The sequence below is a fragment of the Eleutherodactylus coqui genome, chromosome 7, assembly GCF_035609145.1.
Source record: "Eleutherodactylus coqui strain aEleCoq1 chromosome 7, aEleCoq1.hap1, whole genome shotgun sequence".
In the NCBI taxonomy this organism is placed as follows: domain Eukaryota; kingdom Metazoa; phylum Chordata; class Amphibia; order Anura; family Eleutherodactylidae; genus Eleutherodactylus; species Eleutherodactylus coqui.
This window is the reverse complement of record NC_089843.1, coordinates 14690405-14715549: the sequence shown is the minus strand read 5'-3', so window position 1 is coordinate 14715549 and position 25145 is coordinate 14690405. Positions and strand designations below refer to the sequence as shown.

Genomic DNA, 25145 nt, shown 5'->3' with positions numbered 1-25145 from the left:
ACCTCTGGTGTTTCGCCTTGTACGTCCGCCATGACGTCACGTAAGACCTCTGGTGTTTCGCCTTGTACGTCCGCCATGACGTCATGTAAGACCTCGGGTGTTTCACCTTGTACGTCCGCCATGACGTCATGTAAGACCTCTGGTGTTTCACCTTGTACGTCCGCCATGACGTCACGTAAGACCTCTGGTGTTTCACCTTGTACGTCCGCCATGACGTCACGTAAGACCTCTGGTGTTTCACCTTGTACGTCCGCCATGACGTCACGTAAGACCTCTGGTGTTTTACCTTGTACGTCCGCCATGTAAGACCTCTGGTGTTTCACCTTGTACGTCCGCCATGACGTCATGTAAGACCTCTGGTGTTTCACCTGGTACGTCCGCCATGACGTCATGTAAGACCTCTGGTGTTTCACCTTGTACGTCCGCCATGACGTCACGTAAGACCTCTGGTGTTTCACCTTGTACGTCCGCCATGACGTCATGTAAGACCTCTGGTGTTTCACCTTGTACGTCCGCCATGACGTCATGTAAGACCTCTGGTGTTTCGCCTTGTACGTCCGCCATGACGTCACGTAAGACCTCTGGTGTTTCACCTTGTACGTCCGCCATGACGTCATGTAAGACCTCGGGTGTTTCACCTTGTACGTCCGCCATGACGTCACGTAAGACCTCGGGTGTTTCACCTTGTACGTCCGCCATGACGTCACGTAAGACCTCTGGTGTTTCGCCTTGTACGTCCGCCATGACGTCATGTAAGACCTCGGGTGTTTCACCTTGTACGTCCGCCATGACGTCATGTAAGACCTCTGGTGTTTCACCTTGTACGTCCGCCATGACGTCACGTAAGACCTCTGGTGTTTCACCTTGTACGTCCGCCATGACGTCACGTAAGACCTCTGGTGTTTCACCTTGTACGTCCGCCATGACGTCACGTAAGACCTCTGGTGTTTTACCTTGTACGTCCGCCATGTAAGACCTCTGGTGTTTCACCTTGTACGTCCGCCATGACGTCATGTAAGACCTCTGGTGTTTCACCTGGTACGTCCGCCATGACGTCATGTAAGACCTCTGGTGTTTCACCTTGTACGTCCGCCATGACGTCATGTAAGACCTCTGGTGTTTCACCTTGTACGTCCGCCATGACGTCATGTAAGACCTCTGGTGTTTTACCTTGTACGTCCGCCATGACGTCATGTAAGACCTCTGGTGTTTCGCCTTGTACGTCCGCCATGACGTCATGTAAGACCTCTGGTGTTTCGCCTTGTACGTCCGCCATGACGTCATGTAAGACCTCTGGTGTTTCGCCTTGTACGTCCGCCATGACGTCACGTAAGACCTCTGGTGTTTCACCTTGTACGTCCGCCATGACGTCACGTAAGACCTCTGGTGTTTCACCTTGTACGTCCGCCATGACGCCATGTAAGACCTCTGGTGTTTCACCTTGTACGTCCGCCATGACGCCATGTAAGACCTCTGGTGTCTCACCTTGTACGTCCGCCATGACGTCATGTAAGACCTCTGGTGTCTCACCTTGTACGTCCGCCATGACGTCATGTAAGACCTCGGGTGTCTCACCTTGTACGTCCGCCATGACGTCATGTAAGACCTCTGGTGTCTTACCTTGTACGTCCGCCATGACGTCATGTAAGACCTCTGGTGTTTTACCTTGTACGTCCGCCATGACGTCATGTAAGACCTCTGGTGTTTCACCTTGTACGTCCGCCATGACGCCATGTAAGACCTCTGGTGTCTCACCTTGTACGTCCGCCATGACGTCATGTAAGACCTCTGGTGTCTCACCTTGTACGTCCGCCATGACGTCATGTAAGACCTCGGGTGTCTCACCTTGTACGTCCGCCATGACGTCATGTAAGACCTCTGGTGTCTTACCTTGTACGTCCGCCATGACGTCATGTAAGACCTCTGGTGTTTTACCTTGTACGTCCGCCATGACGTCATGTAAGACCTCTGGTGTTTCGCCTTGTACGTCCGCCATGACGTCATGTAAGACCTCTGGTGTTTCGCCTTGTACGTCCGCCATGACGTCACGTAAGACCTCTGGTGTTTCACCTTGTACGTCCGCCATGACGTCATGTAAGACCTCTGGTGTCTCACCTTGTACGTCCGCCATGACGTCATGTAAGACCTCTGGTGTCTCACCTTGTACGTCCGCCATGACGTCACGTAAGACCTCGGGTGTCTCACCTTGTACGTCCGCCATGACGTCACGTAAGACCTCTGGTGTTTCACCTTGTACGTCCGCCATGACGTCATGTAAGACCTCTGGTGTTTCACCTTGTACGTCCGCCATGACGTCACGTAAGACCTCTGGTGTTTCACCTTGTACGTCCGCCATGACGTCACGTAAGACCTCTGGTGTTTCACCTTGCACGTCCGCCATGACGTCACGTAAGACCTCTGGTGTTTCACCTTGTACGTCCGCCATGACGTCACGTAAGACCTCTGGTGTTTCACCTTGTACGTCCGCCATGACGTCATGTAAGACCTCTGGTGTTTCACCTTGTACGTCCGCCATGACGTCACGTAAGACCTCCGGTGTTTCACCTTGTACGTCCGCCATGACGTCACGTAAGACCTCCGGTGTTTCACCTTGTACGTCCGCCATGACGTCACGTAAGACCTCCGGTGTTTCACCTTGTACGTCCGCCATGACGTCACGTAAGACCTCCGGTGTTTCACCTTGTACGTCCGCCATGACGTCACGTAAGACCTCCGGTGTTTCACCTTGTACGTCCGCCATGACGTCACGTAAGACCTCCGGTGTTTCACCTTGTACGTCCGCCATGACGTCACGTAAGACCTCCGGTGTTTCACCTTGTACGTCCGCCATGACGTCACGTAAGACCTCCGGTGTTTCGCCTTGTACGTCCGCCATGACGTCATGTAAGACCTCTGGTGTTTCACCTTGTACGTCCGCCATGACGTCATGTAAGACCTCTGGTGTTTCACCTTGTACGTCCGCCATGACGTCATGTAAGACCTCTGGTGTTTCACCTTGTACATCCGCCATGACGTCATGTAAGACCTCTGGTGTTTCACCTTGTACGTCCGCCATGACGTCATGTAAGACCTCTGGGGGACATTCACACTTGTTTTTTAATTTGATACTTTCCTACTGCAGCAGCCATAGGGGCCCCAGTTACAGGGGAAACGTCCCCCTATAGTGACTAGTCACTGGCAGAACTGATCAAAGTCTGCTATGACCCTGCAGCTCTGCTGTAGCAGGGAATCCTGGCGGTCATGTGACTGTGGGGCTCATGGAGTTGAAGTTATACTTCCACTTTCACTTTAGTACATATTGCTCATTGAACGCTGTGTACTAAAGAAAGGAGGAGGCAGAAAAGGTTAAAAACCCCTCTTGCCTTCTCCTTCGGGTTATCAGCTGTGACTAACAGCTGACAACCAGACATGCTTCTGACTTCTTGCAGAAGCAGGGGCTTTAACTATCGGCTGGGTTTAAAGCCCAGGAACAAGCACCGTCTGTTTACATTGCTTGGTCCTAAATGGGTTAATGTCTAACTTCTGAACAGGCCTATGAATAGGTCAGTAGTTAACGTATAGGGAAGTTATGTTTTAATGGGTGGCGCTAGTGAGGCATTTTTTTTCATCTACCATTTGCAAACCTAAAGCCCAATTTCGCACGGGCGACAAAATTGTGCAGTTTTCTCACGATGCGCCAGTGCTAGAAATCGCATGCCGGTGAAGCCTGTGCTTTCCCACGGGTTCCTTCACATTAGCGATGTTTTGGAGCCCGCGACATTGCAAGCCTACAAAATCGTGGCGAGCTCTATAGAGCCGCGACATGCAATGTTTCCCTATGGAGCCTTCCTTCGTGTTGTGTTGCGGTTTTCGTGCGATGCAGCTTTTACAGTAGGAAATCCTACTATTCGTCCATAAAATAAGCTCTAGCGGCATAAAATAAAAATACATTACCCATCCTAGCTGCGATTGTCTCACGGTAATATCGCTGTCGCCCCTGTGAAAAAGGCCTAATTCCCAGGGAGCATTGCATGGCCTAGAAGTGTTCCTACATCAGCTTGGCGCTCTCCATAATGAGAAGCAGTACCTCTCCAGTGCCATCTTGTGGTCTGTGCCAGTAAGTACTCCTTTCGTGGGCCCGGCCAGTAAATATTGCCTCCTCTGTGGTGGCCCCCTTGTAGACTCATTCATGGCACCCACGTGTCGTCTGCAGCACCCACTAGTGAGTACGTTTGTGCTTGGGATTCTAGTATATGCAAAATGCTTTCTTTTAAAGGGCTAGTCCTGGTTGCATATATCTATATTACTCCCCAAATCCACACTATTCGCAACCTGATTGGTTGTTTGGATTTACTCATTCCCGGGGATTGGTTGTTTGGATTTACTCATTCCCGGGGATTGGTTGTTTGGATTTACTCATTCCCGGTGATTGGTTGTTTGGATTTACTCATTCCCGGTGATTGGTTGTTTGGGTTGCCTCGTGTAGAAGTGGGGAGTAAGAGGCTAATATGCACCCTGGTTTGGGTTGAGCCCTTCCCTTTAAGAGCACTTCAGGGTTGTGGCGCTCACATCGTCATCTATATGATACGATTCATGGAGCTCACCGGCGGGAGCGTCCTCAGGGGTCGCCCTCAGCAACACTAGAACTAGGATTTGTGCCTTAGTGATTTCTGGAACGGTCCTGGGGTGCCAGATATTGGGGAGCCATGAAGAATAAGTGACAACGCTCCCGGGGGCGCAAATAAAACAATATATCTAGCAATGAATGTCACATGGAATGTAAGCACAACAACACGGCTGCACTATTGTATACGCCTGGCCAAACAAATGCAAACTGTAGGCATCAAAGTGTCACAAAGTAACAGGCACAACATGATGGCGCCACTGAGCAACCATGGCGCCGGCACAGCAGAATAATGTGGGTCTACTGAAAGCCCCTGCAGCATCAGACTGCCACAAGCCAACCATTCCCGATGGTTGTGGTCAGAGACATCTAATGAGCGCATGCAGTCTAAAGTAACGGACAAAGTTGCAGGATGACGCCAAGGATCCAATACTAGAACATGGTCACTAACACTCATGTAACATCTCATATGGATTTCCAGTGGAAGGGACGAATAACAATCTAAGAGCCTCTGGCGTCTCCTGTGGAGCTCGTTAGTAATCCTCTGGTCGCTGCAACGACTTATCAACAACTAAATGTGCAACGTGCTAAAGTTCCTGGAGTGCAGCTCCTTCCAGTGCCGGACAATATCGAGTGTCTGCTGCACACTGTCCTCAGTATACGGCTCCTAACAGTCTAGATACCTTATCCTGAATACTTTATCTCCCAGCATCTCCTCTTCCTTTGTACGAACCCAAAGACATTTCCCAATCAGTTTGTTTTCAGGCATTCCAGTTCCTCGGGGGCGGGGAGTCCTGCATTGGTCGCAGCCATGTAGGAGAAAAGGGGGTGGAGCCAAATATCACTCGGGCCCCTCTCTACATGGAGCCTTATCGCAGCCGCATGGTTTGTCCCGTAGCACATACACCCCTGACTACATATAACAGATTTAACCCTTTCCAATCCAATTTGTATCCTGGTTTTCCTAGGGGGCTTTCTCTTTTTGTGCCATTATACAATGGCGCTATCTGCTGGCTAAAGCCAGTACTGCATGAGGTGACACATTGGATAGGCACCAACAGCAGAGAGGCTGGCAATATACAGTAAGAGAACCCCGACGTACGTCTTCCAACATCGGAGCTGTACAGCCTTAAATCGTAATGCCTTCAGACGTCAGACAGTGGGTTGGAAAGGGTTAAGCCCCAATCACAGCTGCCTGTGTGGCTCCACTCTGACCCAATCCTGCTCTCACAGCTGATGATTTGTTACCATGTAAATAAGATCTCTAAACCTGGAGAAAAACCTAAAACTATCCATTTACTGACAGAAAGCAGAGATTTCGGGGTGGAATTGAAGTATATTAGTACTTTGCAGGATTTTTCATGGTACGGCGATTAAAAATGTGCAGTAGATTGCACCGGCCCTTTAAAGGGGTATTTTCATTTCGGTCAGTCATGCCTGAGCTGGGAATACCCCTCTGTCCATGGAGGTCGGGAGTATGGAAGAAGGCGAGCGGACTGCGCTACACTGTTTCTGTAACTTCTATGGGAGTCGTGGAAATAGCACAGAGCAGCCCCCTCGGCCGCTTCTGTAATCCCACCACCAATTACAGCCGGGCAGATCAGACCCAGAGGTGGGAGGACCTCTTTAAAGGGGGTTGTACCACAATTACAAATCATCCCCTATCTCAATACTTCGACCCCCACCAATCTCGAAAATAGGACTCCTGTGTTTGTCTTCCTTACTGTGGGTTTACTGCAGCCCCCGCAACGAGGAGACTAGATGGATTGCTGGTCGCACAGGCACACTAGCACTCCACTCGCTTTCAATCGAAAAAGGTCTCCGCTCGGGTCTTTCCATCAGACCCATTGAAATGTTTTGAGTGCCAACCGCGCATGCTCGGCCAGTAGCCCATTAAATGAACGGAGTGCCAACCGCGCATGCTTGGCCAGTAGCCCATTAAATGAACGGAGTGCCAACCGTGCATGCTTGGCCAGTAGCCCATTAAATGAACGGAGTGCCAACCGCGCATGCTTGGCCAGTAGCCCATTAAATAAACGGAGTGCCAACTGTGCATGCTCGGCCAGTAGCCCATTAAATGAACGGAGTGCCAACCGCGCATGCTTGGCCAGTAGCCCATTAAATGAACGGAGTGCCAACCGCGCATGCTTGGCCAGTAGCCCATTAAATAAACGGAGTGCCAACTGTGCATGCTCGGCCAGTAGCCCATTAAATGAACGGAGTGCCAACTGCGCATGCTTGGGCAGTAGCCCAATAAATGGAGTGTCGACCGCGCATGCTCGGCCAGTAGCCCATTAAATGAATGGAGTGCCGACTGCGTATGCTTGGGCAGTAGCCCAATAAATGGAGTGTCGACCGCGCATGCTCGGCCAGTAGCCTATTCGTAGTGATGTCACAGTGGGGGTAGAAGCCACCCCTGCAGTGACAGGCAGAGTGGCTTACGGGACGTCTGTTCTCGAGGTCAGCGGGTGTCTCAGAGGTCAGACCCCCACCAATCAGCAAGCTTATCCCTTACCGTGTGGATAGAGGAGAACTTTTAGTTGTGGTACAATCCCTTTAAGGAAATAAAAAGCCTGAAGGTTGGAATGAATGGAAATACCTTATTGAATACTCTACACCCCCACCACATCATCCAACACTTCATTACCTGCTAACCATAAAGTGCTTATCATCCGGCGATGCTGCCCCCTACGTGCCTGGACCTGTATGAACCGATGGGATGAATGGAACGTATGAATGAAGAGGTCATCGAAGTCAGAGCCTCTTTTAGCACCTGGAATGAACGAGGCTGCAATAATCCACGGGCAACAAAAGGTCCACACATGGTTGAGTCTGTGAGATGGTGGCCCCCAATCCGAGGCTGGTGGTGGCCCCCAAGCTGATGCTGGCGCCTCTTCATCACTTCGTCAGCCTCTCGCTATGTTGTTACCCATTCACTGTAAATGCGTACTGCCTTCCCCAAGACAAATACTGGGGAGGTGAGTGGGATCCGGTTATGTCAGAGCTCCTGGTGAGGCGATGAGCGGCAGGCGTCCTCCGCTGCGTCATAAATAACAGGATAGATATATTTATCAATAAAATATGAATATATATAATATACAGATCTATATGGATATCTCACTGGACTCGAAAACACAAAGAAGAAGATCAACACAGACAGTGGGACGGCTCCCAGTTCTCCGCCGTCTCCCCCCGGGGGGTTTTCTTGGCTGTCGCAATGAACTCACACGGAACGAGGAGGAATACGAAGAACCCTGGAGATAGAACAGTTCTGCTATTTGGGACCTAATGGCTTCCTTACTCTGTGCTACCATCTTAAGGCGTTCCGGAAACACTCTTGGATACAGATATTTGGCAATAGGTCTTTGCGGCACTTCCCATGGCGAGACGGCACAGTTACATCAGATCACAAAGAGTCTGTTTCTTAGGGGTTAGCAGCCTTCCTCCACCTTAATGTGTAAAATCTTGGAGAATCCCGGCCTCTTCTTAAGAGCCTGGAAGACAAGAAAGGTCAAGTAGTCCCTGTCCATGTGAGGAGATCCGAATGATCAGATAAGAAGAATTCTAGGACAAGGGTAACTTGCTGAGATGGGCCAACCACTTTAATTTAAGAATTCCTGGTGGTCTAGGGTAGTCCGTAGTTAATTTTAAGACCCTTGGTGGTCTAGGGCAGTGGAAGGGTTAATGTCAGGCTGGGTTCACACAGGGCGGATTTGCCGCGGAGACTCCGCGCGGTATTTCGCTGCGGCAAATCCGCCTGCGGCCGCTAATCTCAGGGTTAGCCAGCCATGTGGACGAGATTTCTCAGAAATCTCGTCCACACGGGGCGGCCAATCTGCTGCGGTAAGTCAGGCTGAAACCACGGATGCGGCAGCCGCGGTTTCAGAATATGCAGCATGTCCATTCTTTTTTTTCTTTCCGCTGCGGCCGCGCTCTCCTCTATGGGAGCGCTGGCCACAGCGGAAGAGCGAGTGGCCAGGCCGCTTCAAAGCCGCCGTGGGTTTCTCCGCGGCGGTTCTCCCCGCGGAAATCTCGCAGTTTTTGCTGCGGCCAAACCGCGGGATTTCTGGCGGGAATACGCCCCGTGTGAACCCAGACTTAATATTAATATCCTTGGTGGTCTAGGACAGTGGAAAAGTAAAGTCAGTATACCTTCTGGTCTAGGGCAGTAAATGGGTAAAATATCAATATTTCCAGTAGTCTGGGGCAGGAATTAAAGGGATTTTCCAAGCAGTGCCGGCTGTCAGTACCAGGATACACCAGGTTCGGAGTGGAAGCTGCCTGCAATTACAAGCGCAGCTCCATTGCTTTCAATGACAGATGCACCTGCAATTATAAGAATCGGCTACTACACAGGTTCGGAGGACCAGCTGCCTGGAAAACCCCTTTTATGTAGTTAATATCATTATTCCTGGTGGCCGAAGGTAGTGAATGGGTTAATGTAAGAATCTCAGGTGGTCTAGAGTAGTAGTCAGTGGTTAATTTTACATCCGTGGTGGTCTAGGGTAGTAGAAGGGTAATGTCAGTATCTCTAGTGGTCAAAGGCAGTGAAGGGATTTATGTAAGAATCCCTGGTGGTCTAGGATAGTCATATAGCTCATTTTGAGCTCCTTGGTAGTCTAGGGCAGTAGAAAGGTCAATGTCCGTATACCTACTAATCTAGTGCAATAAATGGGTAACATGTCAAAATTCCCAGTTTCCAGAGTAGTAGATTAATGTCAGTATTTCTGGGAGTTAAGGGCAGTGAATGGGTTAATGTAAGAATCCCTGGTGGTCTAGGATAGTCAATGGTTGATTATATGATCCCCATTAGTCTAGAGTAGAGGAAAGCTGAAAGTCAGTATCCCTGGTGGTCGAGGGCAAGGTCCGACTGCTGGGACTCCCGCCAATCTCGAGATGTCACCTTCTGTCGTGTCCTGAAGTTCAGACCGTTATGGCAGCGCATGCGCACCACCACTATATTCACTTCAATGGGAACACTAAAGGTAGCTGAGTGCAAGTGCTCTGCTATCTTGAGCAGTCCCAGTGAAGTAGGTTGAGTGAAGATGCACATGCACAGCCGCGGCTTTCAAAACTTCAGGATGCGTTGGGGGTTCCAGCAGTCTCACCAATCAGCAAGTTCTTCCCTGTAGATAGAATATAACATGCTGAGATGGGATAAATATATCCACTGTGATCTAAGGAAATCGGTGGTTAATTTTAAGATCCCTGGTGGTCTAGGGCAGTGGAAGGGCTAATGCTACGTATCTGGTTTGCAGTTGTTCCTCACCTCTCCTAGTTCTAGCATTGTCCCGGCTGTAGCACAAGGATGAACGTTGATGTTTCAGCTCCATGTTATCCCCTGCACTCTACATAGAGAGGAGGGATAAGAGAGGACTGTGCTGCTTCTGTACAGCAGGAGCCATATTATAGAGGGGGGAGATAAGGAGTCCGCACGAGAGCACGCTTTTACGGAGGAGTGGAGTTAGACAGCTTAGATATGGCAGCGATGGCTTCGCCGTCTACATATCCCATGACACAGAGCAGACGTGGACAATGTATCCCCCCGGGACACCAGGTGTACATAACCTGCTGCTCCTAGCTATACGATGGCAGACGGCGCCCATTCGCACGTATTACGGATCGTAGGGCTGCCGTAGTTACCTGCAGCTTGTTGACCATCTCCTCGAATAGTTTCTGGGCTTCAGGGCTACTCGGGTCCTTAAAGTAATCAGCGATTCCGACCTGCACCACGATGGACTTCAGATTGCGACAAACACCTAGAGAAGAACACTGTCAGGGAAGCAACAGACGCCATGACTCCCGGCAGTCCGCATCACACAGGCGCCATGACGCCGGGCAGTCCGCATGATGACGCCGGGCAGTCCGCATCACAGAGGCGCAATTGACGCCGGGCAGTCCGCATCACAGAGGCGCAATTGACGCCGGGCAGTCCGCATCACAGGCGCAATTGACGCCGGGCAGTCCGCATCACAGAGGCGCAATTGACGCCGGGCAGTCCGCATCACACAGGCGCCATGACGCCGGGCAGTCCGCATGATGACGCCGGGCAGTCCGCATCACAGAGGCGCAATTGACGCCGGGCAGTCCGCATCACAGAGGCGCAATTGACGCCGGGCAGTCCGCATCACAGAGGCGCAATTGACGCCGGGCAGTCCGCATCACAGAGGCGCAATTGACGCCGGGCAGTCCGCACCACACAGACGCCATGACTCCCGGCAGTCCGCATCACAGAGGCGCCATGACGCCGGGCAGTCCGCACCACACAGGCGCCATGACGCCGGGCAGTCCGCACCACACAGGCGCCATGACGCCGGGCAGTCCGCACCACACAGGCGCCATGACGCCGGGCAGTCCGCACCACACAGGCGCCATGACGCCGGGCAGTCCGCACCACACAGGCGCCATGACGCCGGGCAGTCCGCACCACACAGGCGCCATGACGCCGGGCAGTCCGCACCACACAGGCGCCATGACGCCGGGCAGTCCGCACCACACAGGCGCCATGACGCCGGGCAGTCCGCACCACAGAGGCGCAATCGACGCCGGGCAGTCCGCACCACAGAGGCGCAATCGACGCCGGGCAGTCCGCACCACAGAGGCGCAATCGACGCCGGGCAGTCCGCACCACAGAGGCGCAATCGACGCCGGGCAGTCCGCATCACAGAGGCGCAATCGACGCCGGGCAGTCCGCATCACAGAGGCGCAATCGACGCCGGGCAGTCCGCATCACAGAGGCGCAATCGACGCCGGGCAGTCCGCATCACAGAGGCGCAATCGACGCCGGGCAGTCCGCATCACAGAGGCGCAATCGACGCCGGGCAGTCCGCATCACAGAGGCGCAATCGACGCCGGGCAGTCCGCATCACAGAGGCGCAATTGACGCCGGGCAGTCCGCATCACAGAGGCGCAATTGACGCCGGGCAGTCCGCATCACAGAGGCGCAATTGACGCCGGGCAGTCCGCATCACAGAGGCGCAATTGACGCCGGGCAGTCCGCATCACAGAGGCGCAATTGACGCCGGGCAGACCGCATTACAGAGGCGCAATTGACGCCGGGCAGTCCGCATCACAGAGGCGCAATTGACGCCGGGCAGTCCGCATCACAGAGGCGCAATTGACGCCGGGCAGTCCGCATCACAGAGGCGCAATTGACGCCGGGCAGTCCGCATCACAGAGGCGCAATTGACGCCGGGCAGTCCGCACCACACAGGCGCCATGACGCCGGGCAGTCCGCACCACACAGGCGCCATGACGCCGGGCAGTCCGCACCACAGAGGCGCCATGACGCCGGGCAGTCCGCACCACACAGGCGCCATGACGCCGGGCAGTCCGCACCACACAGGCGCCATGACGCCGGGCAGTCCGCACCACACAGGCGCCATGACGCCGGGCAGTCCGCACCACACAGGCGCCATGACGCCGGGCAGTCCGCACCACACAGGCGCCATGACGCCGGGCAGTCCGCACCACACAGGCGCCATGACGCCGGGCAGTCCGCACCACACAGGCGCCATGACGCCGGGCAGTCCGCACCACACAGGCGCCATGACGCCGGGCAGTCCGCACCACACAGGCGCCATGACGCCGGGCAGTCCGCAGCACACAGGCGCCATGACGCCGCGCAGTCCGCACCACATAGGCGCCATTATGCCGGGCAGTCCGCACCACAGAGGCGCCATGATGCCGGGCAGTCCGCACCACACAGGCGCCATGACGCCGGGCAGTCTGCACCACACAGATGCCATGACGCCAGCCAGTCCGCACCACACAGGCGCCATGACGCCGGGCAGTCCGCACCACACAGGCGCCATGACGCCAGGCAGTCTGCACCATACAGGCGCCATGCGCCGGGCAGACTGCATCACATAGGCGCCATGACACCGGGCAGTCCGCACCACACAGGCGCCATGACGCCGGGCAGTCCGCACCACACAGGCACCATGACGCCGGGCAGTCCGCACCACACAGGCACCATGACGCTGGGCAGTCCGCACCACACATGCGCCATGACGCCGGGCAGTCCGCACCACACAGGCACCATGACGCCGGGCAGTCCGCACCACACAGGCACCATGACGCTGGGCAGTCCGCACCACACAAGCGCCATGACGCCGGGCAGTCCGCACCACACAAGCGCCATGATGCCGGGCAGTCCGCACCACACAGGCACCATGACGCCGCGCAGTCCGCACCACACAGGCGCCATTATGCCGGGCAGTCCGCACTACACAGGCGCCATGACGCCGAGCAGTCCACACCACACAGGCGCCATGACGCCGGGCAGTCCGCACCACACAGGTGCCATGACGCCGGGCAGTCCGCACCACACAGGTGCCATGACGCCGGGCAGTCCACACCACACAGGCGCCATGACGCCGGGCAGTCCGCACCACATGACAGAGATACTCACTGTTGAAGTGTAGGAGAGCCTTAGGAGTGACCGGGGTGGACGTTAGCACCAGCATCTCCAGGCCCTTCAGACCCTCCCTGCAGACCTCTGCTGCCACCTCCTGGTTGATCTCAGTAACGTGGTCCAGCTCCAACACCTGCAGACGCATACAGTTCCGTGCTGCGGGGAGAGAATAACAATCAGATGAGGTGGAACCTCCGACACGTGACTCTGCGGCATAAAACGTCACATTCAGGCCTGATGCTGCAGCACATTATACTGCGGCGTCACGTCAGCTTCATGGGAACGGATGGTAAACTGGCAAAAATATAAGGCAGCAAGTAGGAGTTGTCAGGATCGGTCTAGTACCATGATGTACCGCCTCCAGCTTGGATATAAGATGTGATACGGGCGGGCATGGAGGCTCTAGTACCCTGTTGTACCGCCTGTAGCTTGGATACAAGATGTGATACGGGCGGGCATGGAGGCTCTAGTACCCTGTTGTACTGTCTCTACCTTGGATACAAGATGTGATGCGGGCGGGCATGGAGGCTCTGGTACCCTGTTGTACCACCTCTAGCTTGGATACAAGATGTGATACGGGCGGGCATGGAGGCTCTGGTACCCTGTTGTACCACCTCTAGCTTGGATACAAGATGTGATGCGGGCGGGCATGGAGGCTCTGGTACCCTGTTGTACTGTCTCTACCTTGGATACAAGATGTGATGCGGGCGGGCATGGAGGCTCTGGTACCCTGTTGTACCACCACTAGCTTGGATACAAGATGTGATACGGGTGGGCATGGAGGCTCTAGTACCCCGTTGTACCACCTCCAGCTTGGATACAAGATGTGATACAGGTGGGCATGGAGGCTCTAGTACCCCGTTGTACCACCTCCAGCTTGGATACAAGATGTGATACAGGTGGGCATGGAAGCTCTAGTACCCCGTTGTACCACCTCCAGCTTGGATACAAGATGTGATACAGGTGGGCATGGAGGCTCTAGTACCCCGTTGTACCACCTCCAGCTTGGATACAAGATGTGATACGGGTGGGCATGGAGGCTCTAGTACCCTGTTGTTCCGCCTCTAGTTTGGATACAAGATGTGATACGGACAGACATGGAGGCTCTACTACCTTGTTGTACCACCTTAAGCTTGGATACAAGATGTGATACAGGCAGGCATGGAGGCTCTAGTACCCTGTTGTACCACCACTAGCTTGGATACAAGATGTGATACGGGGGGCATGGAGGCTCCTGTAAATATTGCTGAGCTTTCACTACTGGGGGGGACTGACTGTCGCATGTGATGGCTCCCAAGATCATCGCACCAGCAGGGGGCAGTGTGCCGCTCCACAGCAAAGGTAGAATAGAAGCGCTCTACCCGAGGCCTCCATACTCAAAGACAACGGTCATTGGCTGCCCAACAAACCCTGGATTTGTCGCCAAGGTTTATATGGTTCCAGTCCGCAGCAGTCCAGGTTTTTTGGTTATGACACGACTGCAAAAGGAGGCGACGGTGTTGAGATGTTAACGGCCAGGCATGTGACGGGTGCCGGACACCAAGTTTCTTCCTGCTAAGTGCCTGGAACTGGTTTGAGCAGAGACAGAGTTCTGTAATGAAGGCGCCACCTGTATCAATGATGGACAACAAGACTGTTGGAGCTAGCGCTGCTTGGCAGCGGATCAAACGATCACACCACACACAGCTCTACTACATTCATCCTCACCTGCACACATGACACATACAGCTCTGCTACATGATACATCCATTATGATCCCCACACATCACACACAGCTCTACTACATCCATCCCGATTCCCACAAATCATACACACAGCACATAACAAACACAGTTCTGCTACATCCTGATTCACACACACAGCTTTGCTACATGGTATAGCCATCACACATTGCACACACAGCATATGACACACAGAGCTCTGCTACATCCTGATTTACACACACACAGCTCTGCTACATGGTACATCCATTATGATACCCACACATCACACACACAGCAGTACCTCATCCATATTGATTCCTACACATTACACATACAGCACATGATACACACAGCTCTGCTACATCCTGATTCACACACAGCTTTGCTACCTGGTACATCCATTATGATCCCCACAGATCACACACATAGCATATGACACACACAGCTTTGCTACATCTTGATTTACACACACAGCTCTGCTACACGGCACATACATTATAATCCCCACACATGACACACACAGCTCTACTACATCCACCCTGACGCCACGCATCACATGACACACACAGCTCTACTACATTGTAATTCACACAAACACAGCTCTGCTACATAGTACATCCATTATGATCCCCACATATCACACACAGCACACGACAAACACAGCTCTCCTACATCCTGATTCACACACACAGCTCTGCTACATGGTACATCCATCCTGACCCCACACATCACACACACAGCTCTGCTACATCTATCCTGACTCCACACATCACATGTCGTCACCATGAGGCAGAGCGATGAGTTCTACCTGGGGCCATTATTTTTTTTGTTCATGAGTGTATTAATACAATAGTCTTAGATGCTACTTCTATAATTTCTGCATACCCAGTGAAGAGAGCCCCTGCACCCCGCAGCCAGCTCCCCCGACGCCCAGCGCCCGGAGGTGAGGCCAGCATCGTCCAATCATCTGCAGGCAGCGATTACTGAAACGTGTGGGTTGCTGGCTGTGGAGAAAAGAAAACAGCCAATCAGTAGATGCATCACAAATAACTTCACAGAATACGATCTGCATCATGAAACCCAAAGACTGGAACATTGCACCTGAACCCATCAATGAGGGCTGCAGTATAGCAGGAGGTCAGCTCACCGGGGGTATAAGATGTGAGCACATGTCAGCCTCAGACCATGGCCTGCATGTGACTGACTCACCATGGATGCAATGGCGCCACCTGCAGGGAAATGATGTCTCTACAACCAGCGCCCAGAGCCCAGATGACTTCATGTCCCACAGGATCAGTAGCACTTCTGGAAGTACAGAACACACAGGAGTCATATATACCGGCTCTCCCATATACCACTATAGACTAAACTATGTACAGAATGTTTCAAAGCTTGAGTATAAGTGGCACATAAACCCGCTTATCACCTGTATGTGACGGCTTGCAGTGCCCGACAGTAACAGCTTGCCAACCAGAGGGATCGGTCCGTCAGGATGTTCGGACAGTGGGATATCCGCAGTATTAACAAATTCCCCCCTGTTGCTTTAAGCAAAGATTCCAGGCCGGCTTCAAGACAGCCCCTAATAATAATGTAGCATGTAGAGTCAGCCAATCAGAAGTCACATTCTTGTACATAGGGGGCAGTATTATAGTAGTTATATTCTTGTACATAGGGGGCAGTATTATAGTAGTTATATTCTTGTACATAGGGGGCAGTATTATAGTAGTTATATTCTTGTACATAGGGGGCAGTATTATAGTAGTTATATTCTTGTACATAGGGGCAGTATTATAGTAGTTATATTCTTGTACATAGGGGGCAGTATTATAGTAGTTATATTCTTGTACATAGGGGGCAGTATTATAGTAGTTATATTCTTGTACATAGGAGCAATATTATAGTAGTTATATTCTTGTACATAGGGGCAGTATTATAGTAGTTATATTCTTGTACATAGGGGGCAGTATTATAGTAGTTATATTCTTGTACATAGGGGACAGTATTATAGTAGTTATATTCTTGTACATAGGAGCAGTATTATAGTAGTTATATTCTTGTACATAAGAGCAGTATTATAGTAGTTATATTCTTGTACATAGGGGGCAGTATTATAGTAGTTATATTCTTGTACATAGGGGCAGTATTATAGTAGTTATATTCTTGTACATAGGAGGCAGTATTATAGTAGTTATATTCTTGTACATAGGGGGCAGTATTATAGTAGTTATATTCTTGTACATAGGGAGCAGTATTATAGTAGTTATATTCTTGTACATAGGGGGCAGTATTATAGTAGTTATATTCTTGTACATAGGGGCAGTATTATAGTAGTTATATTCTTGTACATAGGGGGCAGTATTATAGTAGTTATATTCTTGCACATAGGAGGCAGTATTATAGTAGTTATATTCTTGTACATAGGGGGCAGTATTATAGTAGTTATATTCTTGTACATAGGGGCAGTATTATAGTAGTTATATTCTTGTACATAGGGGGCAGTATTATAGTAGTTATATTCTTGCACATACGAGGCAGTATTATAGTAGTTATATTCTTGTACATAGGGGCAGTATTATAGTAGTTATATTCTTGTACATAGGGGCAGTATTATAGTAGTTATATTCTTGTACATAGGGGCAGTATTATAGTAGTTATATTCTTGTACATAGGGGCAGTATTATAGTAGTTATATTCTTGTACATAGGAGGCAGTATTATAGTAGTTATATTCTTGTACATAGGGGGCAGTATTATAGTAGTTATATTCTTGTACATAGGGGCAGTATTATAGTAGTTATATTCTTGTACATAGGGGGCAGTATTATAGTAGTTATATTCTTGCACATAGGAGGCAGTATTATAGTAGTTATATTCTTGTACATAGGGGCAGTTTTATAGTAGTTATATTCTTGTACATAGGGGGCAGTATTATAGTAGTTATATTCTTGCACATAGGGGCAGTATTATAGTAGTTATATTCTTGTACATAGGGGGCAGTATTATAGTAGCTATATTCTTGTACATAGGGGGCAGTATTATAGTAGTTCTATTCTTGTACATAGGGGGCAGTATTATAGTAGTTATATTCTTGTACATAGGGGGCAGTATTATAGTAGCTATATTCTTGCACATAGGGGGAGTATTATAGTAGTTATATTCTTGTACATAGGGGGCAGTATTATAGTAGCTATATTCTTGTACATAGGGGGCAGTATTATAGTAGTTATATTCTTGTACATAGGGGCAGTATTATAGTAGTTATATTCTTGTACATAGGGGGCAGAATTATAGTAGCTATATTCTTGTACATAGGGGGCAGTATTATAGTAGTTCTATTCTTCTACATAGCAGCAGTATTATAGTAGTTATACTCTTGTACATAGGGGGCAGTATTATAGTAGGTATATTCTTGTACATAGGGGGCAGTATTATAGTAGTTATAATCTTGTACATAGGGGCAAGTATTATAGTAGTTATATTCTTGTACATAGGGGGCAGTATTATAGTAGTTATATTCTTGTACATAGGGGCAGTATTATAGTAGTTATATTCTTGTACATAGGGAGCAGTATTATAGTAGTTATATTCTTGTACATAGCAGCAGTATTATAGTAGTTATACTCTTGTACATAGGGAGCAGTATTATAGTAGTTATATTCTTGTACATAGGGAGCAGTATTATAGTAGTTATATTCTTGTACATAGGGGCAGTATTATAGTAGTTATATTCTTGTACATAGGGAGCAGTATTATAGTAGTTATATTCTTGTACATAGGAAGCAGTATTACAGTAGTTATATTCTTGTACATAGGAGGCAGTATTATAGTAGTTATATTCTTGTACATAGGAAGCAGTATTACAGTAGTTATATTCTTGTACATAGGAGGCAGTATTATAGTAGTTATATTCTTGTACGTAGGGGGCAGTATTATAGTAGTTATATTCTTGTACATAGGGGGCAGTATTATAGTAGTTATATTCTTGTACATAGGAGGCAGTATTATAGTAGTTATATTCTTGTACATAGGAGGCAGTATTATAGTAGTTATATTCTTGTACATAGGGAGCAGTATTATAGTAGTTATATTCTTGTACATAGGGGCAGTATTATAGTAGTTATATTCTTGTACATAGGGAGCAGTATTATAGTAGTTATATTCTTGTACATAGCAGCAGTATTATAGTAGTTATACTCTTGTACATAGGGGGCAGTATTATAGTAGTTATATTCTTGTACATAGGGGACAGTATTATAGTAGTTATATTCTTGTACATAGGGAGCAGTATTATACTAGTTATATTCTTGTACATAGGGGCCAGTATTATAGTAGTTATATTCTTGTACATAGGGGGCAGTATTATAGTAGTTATATTCTTGTACATAGCAGCAGTATTATAGTAGTTATACTCTTGTACATAGGGGGCAGTATTATAGTAGTTATATTCTTGTACATAGGGGCAGTATTATAGTAGTTATATTCTTGTACATAGGAGGCAGTATTATAGTAGTTATATTCTTGTACATAGGGAGCAGTATTATAGTAGTTATATTCTTGTACATAGGGGGCAGTATTATAGTAGTTATATCCTTGTACATAGGAGGCAGTATTATAGTAGTTATATTCTTGTACATAGGGAGCAGTATTATAGTAGTTATATTCTTGTACATAGCAGCAGTATTATAGTAGTTATATTCTTGTACATATGGGGCAGTATTATAGTAGTTATATTCTTGTACATAGGAGGCAGTATTATAGTAGTTATATTCTTATACATAGGGGGCAGTATTATAGTAGTTATATTCTTGTACATAGGGAGCAGTATTATACTAGTTATATTCTTGTACATAGGGGCCAGTATTATAGTAGTTATATTCTTGTACATAGGGGGCAGTATTATAGTAGTTATATTCTTGTACATAGGGAGCAGTATTATAGTAGTTATATTCTTATACATAGGAGGCAGTATTATAGTAGTTATATTCTTGTACATAGGGAGCAGTATTATAGTAGTTATATTCTTGTACATAGGGGCAGTATTATAGTAGTTATATTCTTGTACATAGGGAGCAGTATTATAGTAGTTATATTCTTGTACATAGCAGCAGTATTATAGTAGTTATACTCTTGTACATAGGGGGCAGTATTATAGTAGTTATATTCTTGTACATAGGGGACAGTATTATAGTAGTTATATTCTTGTACATAGGGAGCAGTATTATACTAGTTATATTCTTGTACATAGGGACCAGTATTATAGTAGTTATATTCTTGTACATAGGGGGCAGTATTATAGTAGTTATATTCTTGTACATAGGGAGCAGTATTATAGTAGTTATATTCTTGTATATAGGGGGCAGTATTATAGTAGTTATATTCTTGTACATAGGGGCAGTATTATAGTAGTTATATTCTTGTACATAGGAGCAGTATTATAGTAGTTATATTCTTGTACATAGGAGGCAGTATTATAGTAGTTATATTCTTGTACATAGGAGCAGTATTATAGTAGTTATATTCTTGTACATAGGAGGCAGTATTATAGTAGTTATATTCTTGTACATAGGGGCAATATTATAGTAGTTATATTCTTGTACATAGGAGCAGTATTATAGTAGTTATATTCTTGTACATAGGAGGCAGTATTATAGTAGTTATATTCTTGTACATAGGGAGCAGTATTATAGTAGTTATATTCTTGTACATAGGGGCAGTATTATAGTAGTTATATTCTTGTACATAGGGAGCAGTATTATAGTAGTTATATTCTTGTACATAGCAGCAGTATTATAGTAGTTATACTCTTGTACATAGGGGGCAGTATTATAGTAGTTATATTCTTGTACATAGGGGACAGTATTATAGTAGTTATATTCTTGTACATAGGGAGCAGTATTATACTAGTTATATTCTTGTACATAGGGGCCAGTATTATAGTAGTTATATTCTTGTACATAGGAAGCAGTATTACAGTAGTTATATTCTTGTACATAGGGGGCAGTATTATAGTAGTTATATTCTTGTACATAGGAGGCAGTATTATAGTAGTTATATTCTTGTACATAGCGGACAGTATTATACTAGTTATCTTCTTGTACATAGGGGGCAGTATTATAGTAGTTATATTCTTGTACATAGGAGGCAGTATTATAGTAGTTATATTCTTGTACATAATAGTATTATAGTAGTTATATTCTTGTACATAGGGTGCAGTATTATAGTACTGTAGTTATATTCTTGTACGTAGGGGGCAGTATTATAGTAGTTATATTCTTGTACATAGGGGCAGTATTATAGTAGTTATATTCTTGTACATAGGAGCAGTATTATAGTAGTTATATTCTTGTACATAGGAGCAGTATTATAGTAGTTATATTCTTGTACATAGGGGGCAGTATTATAGTAGTTATATTCTTGTACATAGGGGGCAGTATTATAGTAGTTATATTCTTGTACATAGGAGCAGTATTATAGTAGTTATATTCTTGTACATAGGAGGCAGTATTATAGTAGTTATATTCTTGTACATAGGGAGCAGTATTATAGTAGTTATATTCTTGTACATAGGGGCAGTATTATAGTAGTTATATTCTTGTACATAGGGGGCAGTATTATAGTAGTTATATTCTTGTACATAGGAGGCAGTATTATAGTAGTTATATTCTTGTACATAGGGGGCAGTATTATAGTAGTTATATTCTTGTACATAGGGGTCAGTATTATAGTAGTTATATTCTTGTACATAGGAGGCAGTATTATAGTAGTTATATTCTTGTACATAGGGGGCAGTATTATAGTAGTTATATTCTTGTACATAGGGGTCAGTATTATAGTAGTTATATTCTTGTACATAGGGGGCAGTATTATAGTAGTTATATTCTTGTACATAGGGGACAGTATTATAGTTGCTATATTCTTCTACATAGGAGGCAGTATTATAGTAGTTATATTCTTGTACATAGGGGGCAGTATTATAGTAGTTATATTCTTGTACATAGGGGACAGTATTATAGTAGTTATATTCTTGTACATAGGAGGCAGTATTATAGTAGTTATATTCTTGTACATAGGGGGCAGTATTATAGTAGTTATATTCTTGTACATAGGGGTCAGTATTATAGTAGTTATATTCTTGTACATAGGGGGCAGTATTATAGTAGTTATATTCTTGTACATAGGGGACAGTATTATAGTTGCTATATTCTTCTACATAGGGGGCAGTATTATAGTAGTTATATTCTTGTACATAGGAGCAGTATTATAGTAGTTATATTCTTGTACATAGGGGGCAGTATTATAGTAGTTATATTCTTGTACATAGGGAGCCGTATTATAGTAGTTGTATAATAATGTACTCATAGCTGAGGTCATGGGACAGATGTGTCACCTTGTGCTTTTCATGTATTCCTCCTTGGTTTCCTTCTTTCCTCTCTGCCGAGGTTTGAGGTTCTGTAGGGTCAGAGAGTGGGTTTGTGTGCACCATTGTGCGAGGGTGACCAGAAACTGCAAGAGGAGAACAGGGTATACAGAATTTTCATCGACATTAAAGTGTAGAATTCTCCATCCATGTGCAGCTTTTCAAGCAGCGGATGCGGGGAGAAAGTTGCTGATTTTACAGGCACAAATTCACATAGCGGTGTTTCTATTGATCAGAGCTGTATACTGAGGACACGCGGGGACCACAGCTCTGGCTGTATATTTACTTTAAGCATTTACATGAATATGCTGCAGTTGTTTCTCCGTTCTCATACATGGCATCTGTGCGGCCCGCACTTACTGCTGCTGTTAAATCTTATCTTATAGGGGTTTTCCGAGTCATTACTTTTATATAGTTTTGGGCCTCTAGTTCTCAAAACTATATAAATGTTCTATACTCACGGTGGTGCTGGTTCGGCGCTGCAGCATCTGACAAGTGACATCACATGGCCAGAGTGCCTGGCGATCTCCCATAGACCTGTCAAGTGGGCTTCTAATGTAGACCTCCAAGGCAGGTTTATGGGACGTCACTGATGACGTACCTGACAGCTTTCTATTGGCTGCAGTGGGCACACGGGTAAACAACCCACGATGTTAACAGCAGACTGCAGCAGCGGCGGAGCAGCGCGCAGTGGGAGGTGACTACGGTGTCTTCTTTTTACCATATAGGTCTCTTCACTGCGACCAAATATTTGGGGTTCTCAGAAAACTTTTATAAAGTGCAAGAAGTGTGTGAAGTGAGTGTATATGGATTGGAATATACGACCTGAGTTTAATACCTCCACTGGGGACACAAATGGGGCGACAGTGGAGAGGACTGCCTGTGTAACCTCCATTCACTGAGCGATGATCGCTCCTATGTGAAAGATCGGAAGCGTTTATCACTGGGACGGCTGTCGGGATTATCTGCGCCTGAAGGTTGCCCCATGTAAAAGGGCTCTAACTAATGGACACCCCACCCGACACTTACCTTGGGAGACACCCTGGCGTTCTCTAGGAAGACTCGAGTCCACACCGCCGGATGCCGCGCCACAAACTTCCAGTCCCTGCTGACCTCGGCCACCCGCAGCAGAGTCTTAGTATCGAGGTAGGTGAATATACAAAATAATGCTGCCCGCATTTTCAGGATCTCGGGACTGATGACTTCATTGGCTCGAGACGGGCTGCCCTTCTCCGGCCGCAGCATCCTCCCATCACAGCGCCCTGGAGGTGGATTTAAAGGCACAGCACACGGTCAGTCTATACGGCTTCTGCATTAATATACAAAGTATGTATGTATTAATGCGGTAGGGATTCACTCAGCAATTAATTCAGACAATAATGACACCTCCAACCAGAGGGATCATCATCAGAGTGTCATTACATGAGCATTAGTGGCTGCCACTAGCGGATCGTCCTGATAATCGTCAGGCTGAGCCTGCAGATACAAGGGCAACTCCGTATGTTGCGTTATTACATGACTGTTATTAGCAGTTATCTAGTAGCACCATTAGGGTATGCCCACGTGGGGTGGATTTTCCGTGTGGACTCTCTGCACGGAATATTCGCTGCAGCTACAAAATCCAGTCTCCACGCTACAGAAAAAAATCCTGCAGTGCGGATTGTAGTCACTCCTGCCCTATCTTTGTCAGGAGTGAGTATTTTGGACCTGCGGTGCGGATTGTAGTCACTCCTGCCCTATCTTTGTCAGGAGCGAGTATTTTGGACCTGCGGTGCGGATTGTAGTCACTCCTGCCCTATCTTTGTCAGGAGCGAGTATTTTGGACCTGCGGTGCGGATTGTAGTCACTCCTGCCCTATCTTTGTCAGGAGCGAGTATTTTGGACCTGCGGTGCGGATTGTAGTCACTCCTGCCCTATCTTTGTCAGGAGCGAGTATTTTGGACCTACGGTGCGGAGTGTAGTCACTCCTGCCCTATCTTTGTCAGGAGCGAGTATTTTGGACCTGCGGTGCGGATTGTAGTCACTCCTGCCCTATCTTTGTCAGGAGCGAGTATTTTGGACCTGCGGTGCAGATTGTAATCGCTCCTGCCCTAGCTTTGTCAGGAGCGAGTATTTTGGACCTGCGGTGCGGATTGTAATCACTCCTGCCCTATCTTTGTTAGGAGTGAGTATTTTGGACCTGCGGTGCGGATTGTAGTCACTCCTGCCCTATCTTTGTTAGGAGTGAGTATTTTGGACCTGCGGTGCGGATTGTAATCACTCCTGCCCTATCTTTGTTAGGAGTGAGTATCTTGCAAGTCTAAAATTCCTTCATCTGAACGGTTCAATAGGAAACCATTGGCACTAAAACAGCGCTCATGTGAACGAGGCCTCAGGCCGGATTCACAGAACGGTATTATGGATGTATTTTACCATCTATACTGTGAAAAAATGACCCAGCTTCACTGCGGATTTCCTGACCTGGGAGTTGGGGTCAGCTGGTTCATGCCCGGGCTGGCACGTTTGTCCGTAATAGAGGGGTTAAATACAACTGTAATACAGTAGTGTGACTGTCCTTAGACTCTACAAATTTATGACCATGTTTGATACCCAAAATAATGTAATTAACCTCAGACCAGGATTCTTGCATAAGTGGAAAACATGAAAGGTCTGAAGGTGCTCAAGAGCTATGTCCCCTTCCCAATCTTTTTCTTTTTTTTTTAACTTTATAAAAATTCTGAACTTGACTTGTAACAATGTTGCCATCCAATAGGTGGTGCTGCATCTCGTTTCATATGCAGATTGAAGGAGAGATAAGACACATCTGAAAACTGTCACATTCCTGAGCTCAGTGGACTGATTAAGTATTTATGTCTCAGCTCAGTTTGTCTGTTGTTTTAAGTTTTGAGCGCAAAACAGTCTCAAATTTTTGTGTGTGAATATTTGAATTTCAATCAAGAGGCGTGTCCTCTCTGCATTTGTATATTATATATGTGCCCAATCCAAA

The 25145-nt window shown here is 47.6% G+C and overlaps 1 protein-coding gene across 1 annotated transcript in view; it reads right to left on the bottom strand.

The window, feature by feature from the left end:
- Window positions 1–7703: 7703 nt before the first annotated feature.
- The window catches only part of FBXO41 (F-box protein 41), a 112667-nt gene continuing 95225 nt past the window's right edge, over window positions 7704–25145 (bottom strand). The window contains exons 7-14 of the mRNA XM_066574585.1: window positions 23189–23421; window positions 22130–22245; window positions 16170–16322; window positions 15953–16048; window positions 15629–15747; window positions 13038–13196; window positions 10268–10383; window positions 7704–8118 (exon numbers count right to left, since the gene is read on the bottom strand). Of these exons, the coding sequence (XP_066430682.1) occupies window positions 8056–8118; window positions 10268–10383; window positions 13038–13196; window positions 15629–15747; window positions 15953–16048; window positions 16170–16322; window positions 22130–22245; window positions 23189–23421 (1055 nt within the window). The 3' untranslated portion in view covers window positions 7704–8055. The remainder of the gene's footprint in view (window positions 8119–10267; window positions 10384–13037; window positions 13197–15628; window positions 15748–15952; window positions 16049–16169; window positions 16323–22129; window positions 22246–23188; window positions 23422–25145) is intronic.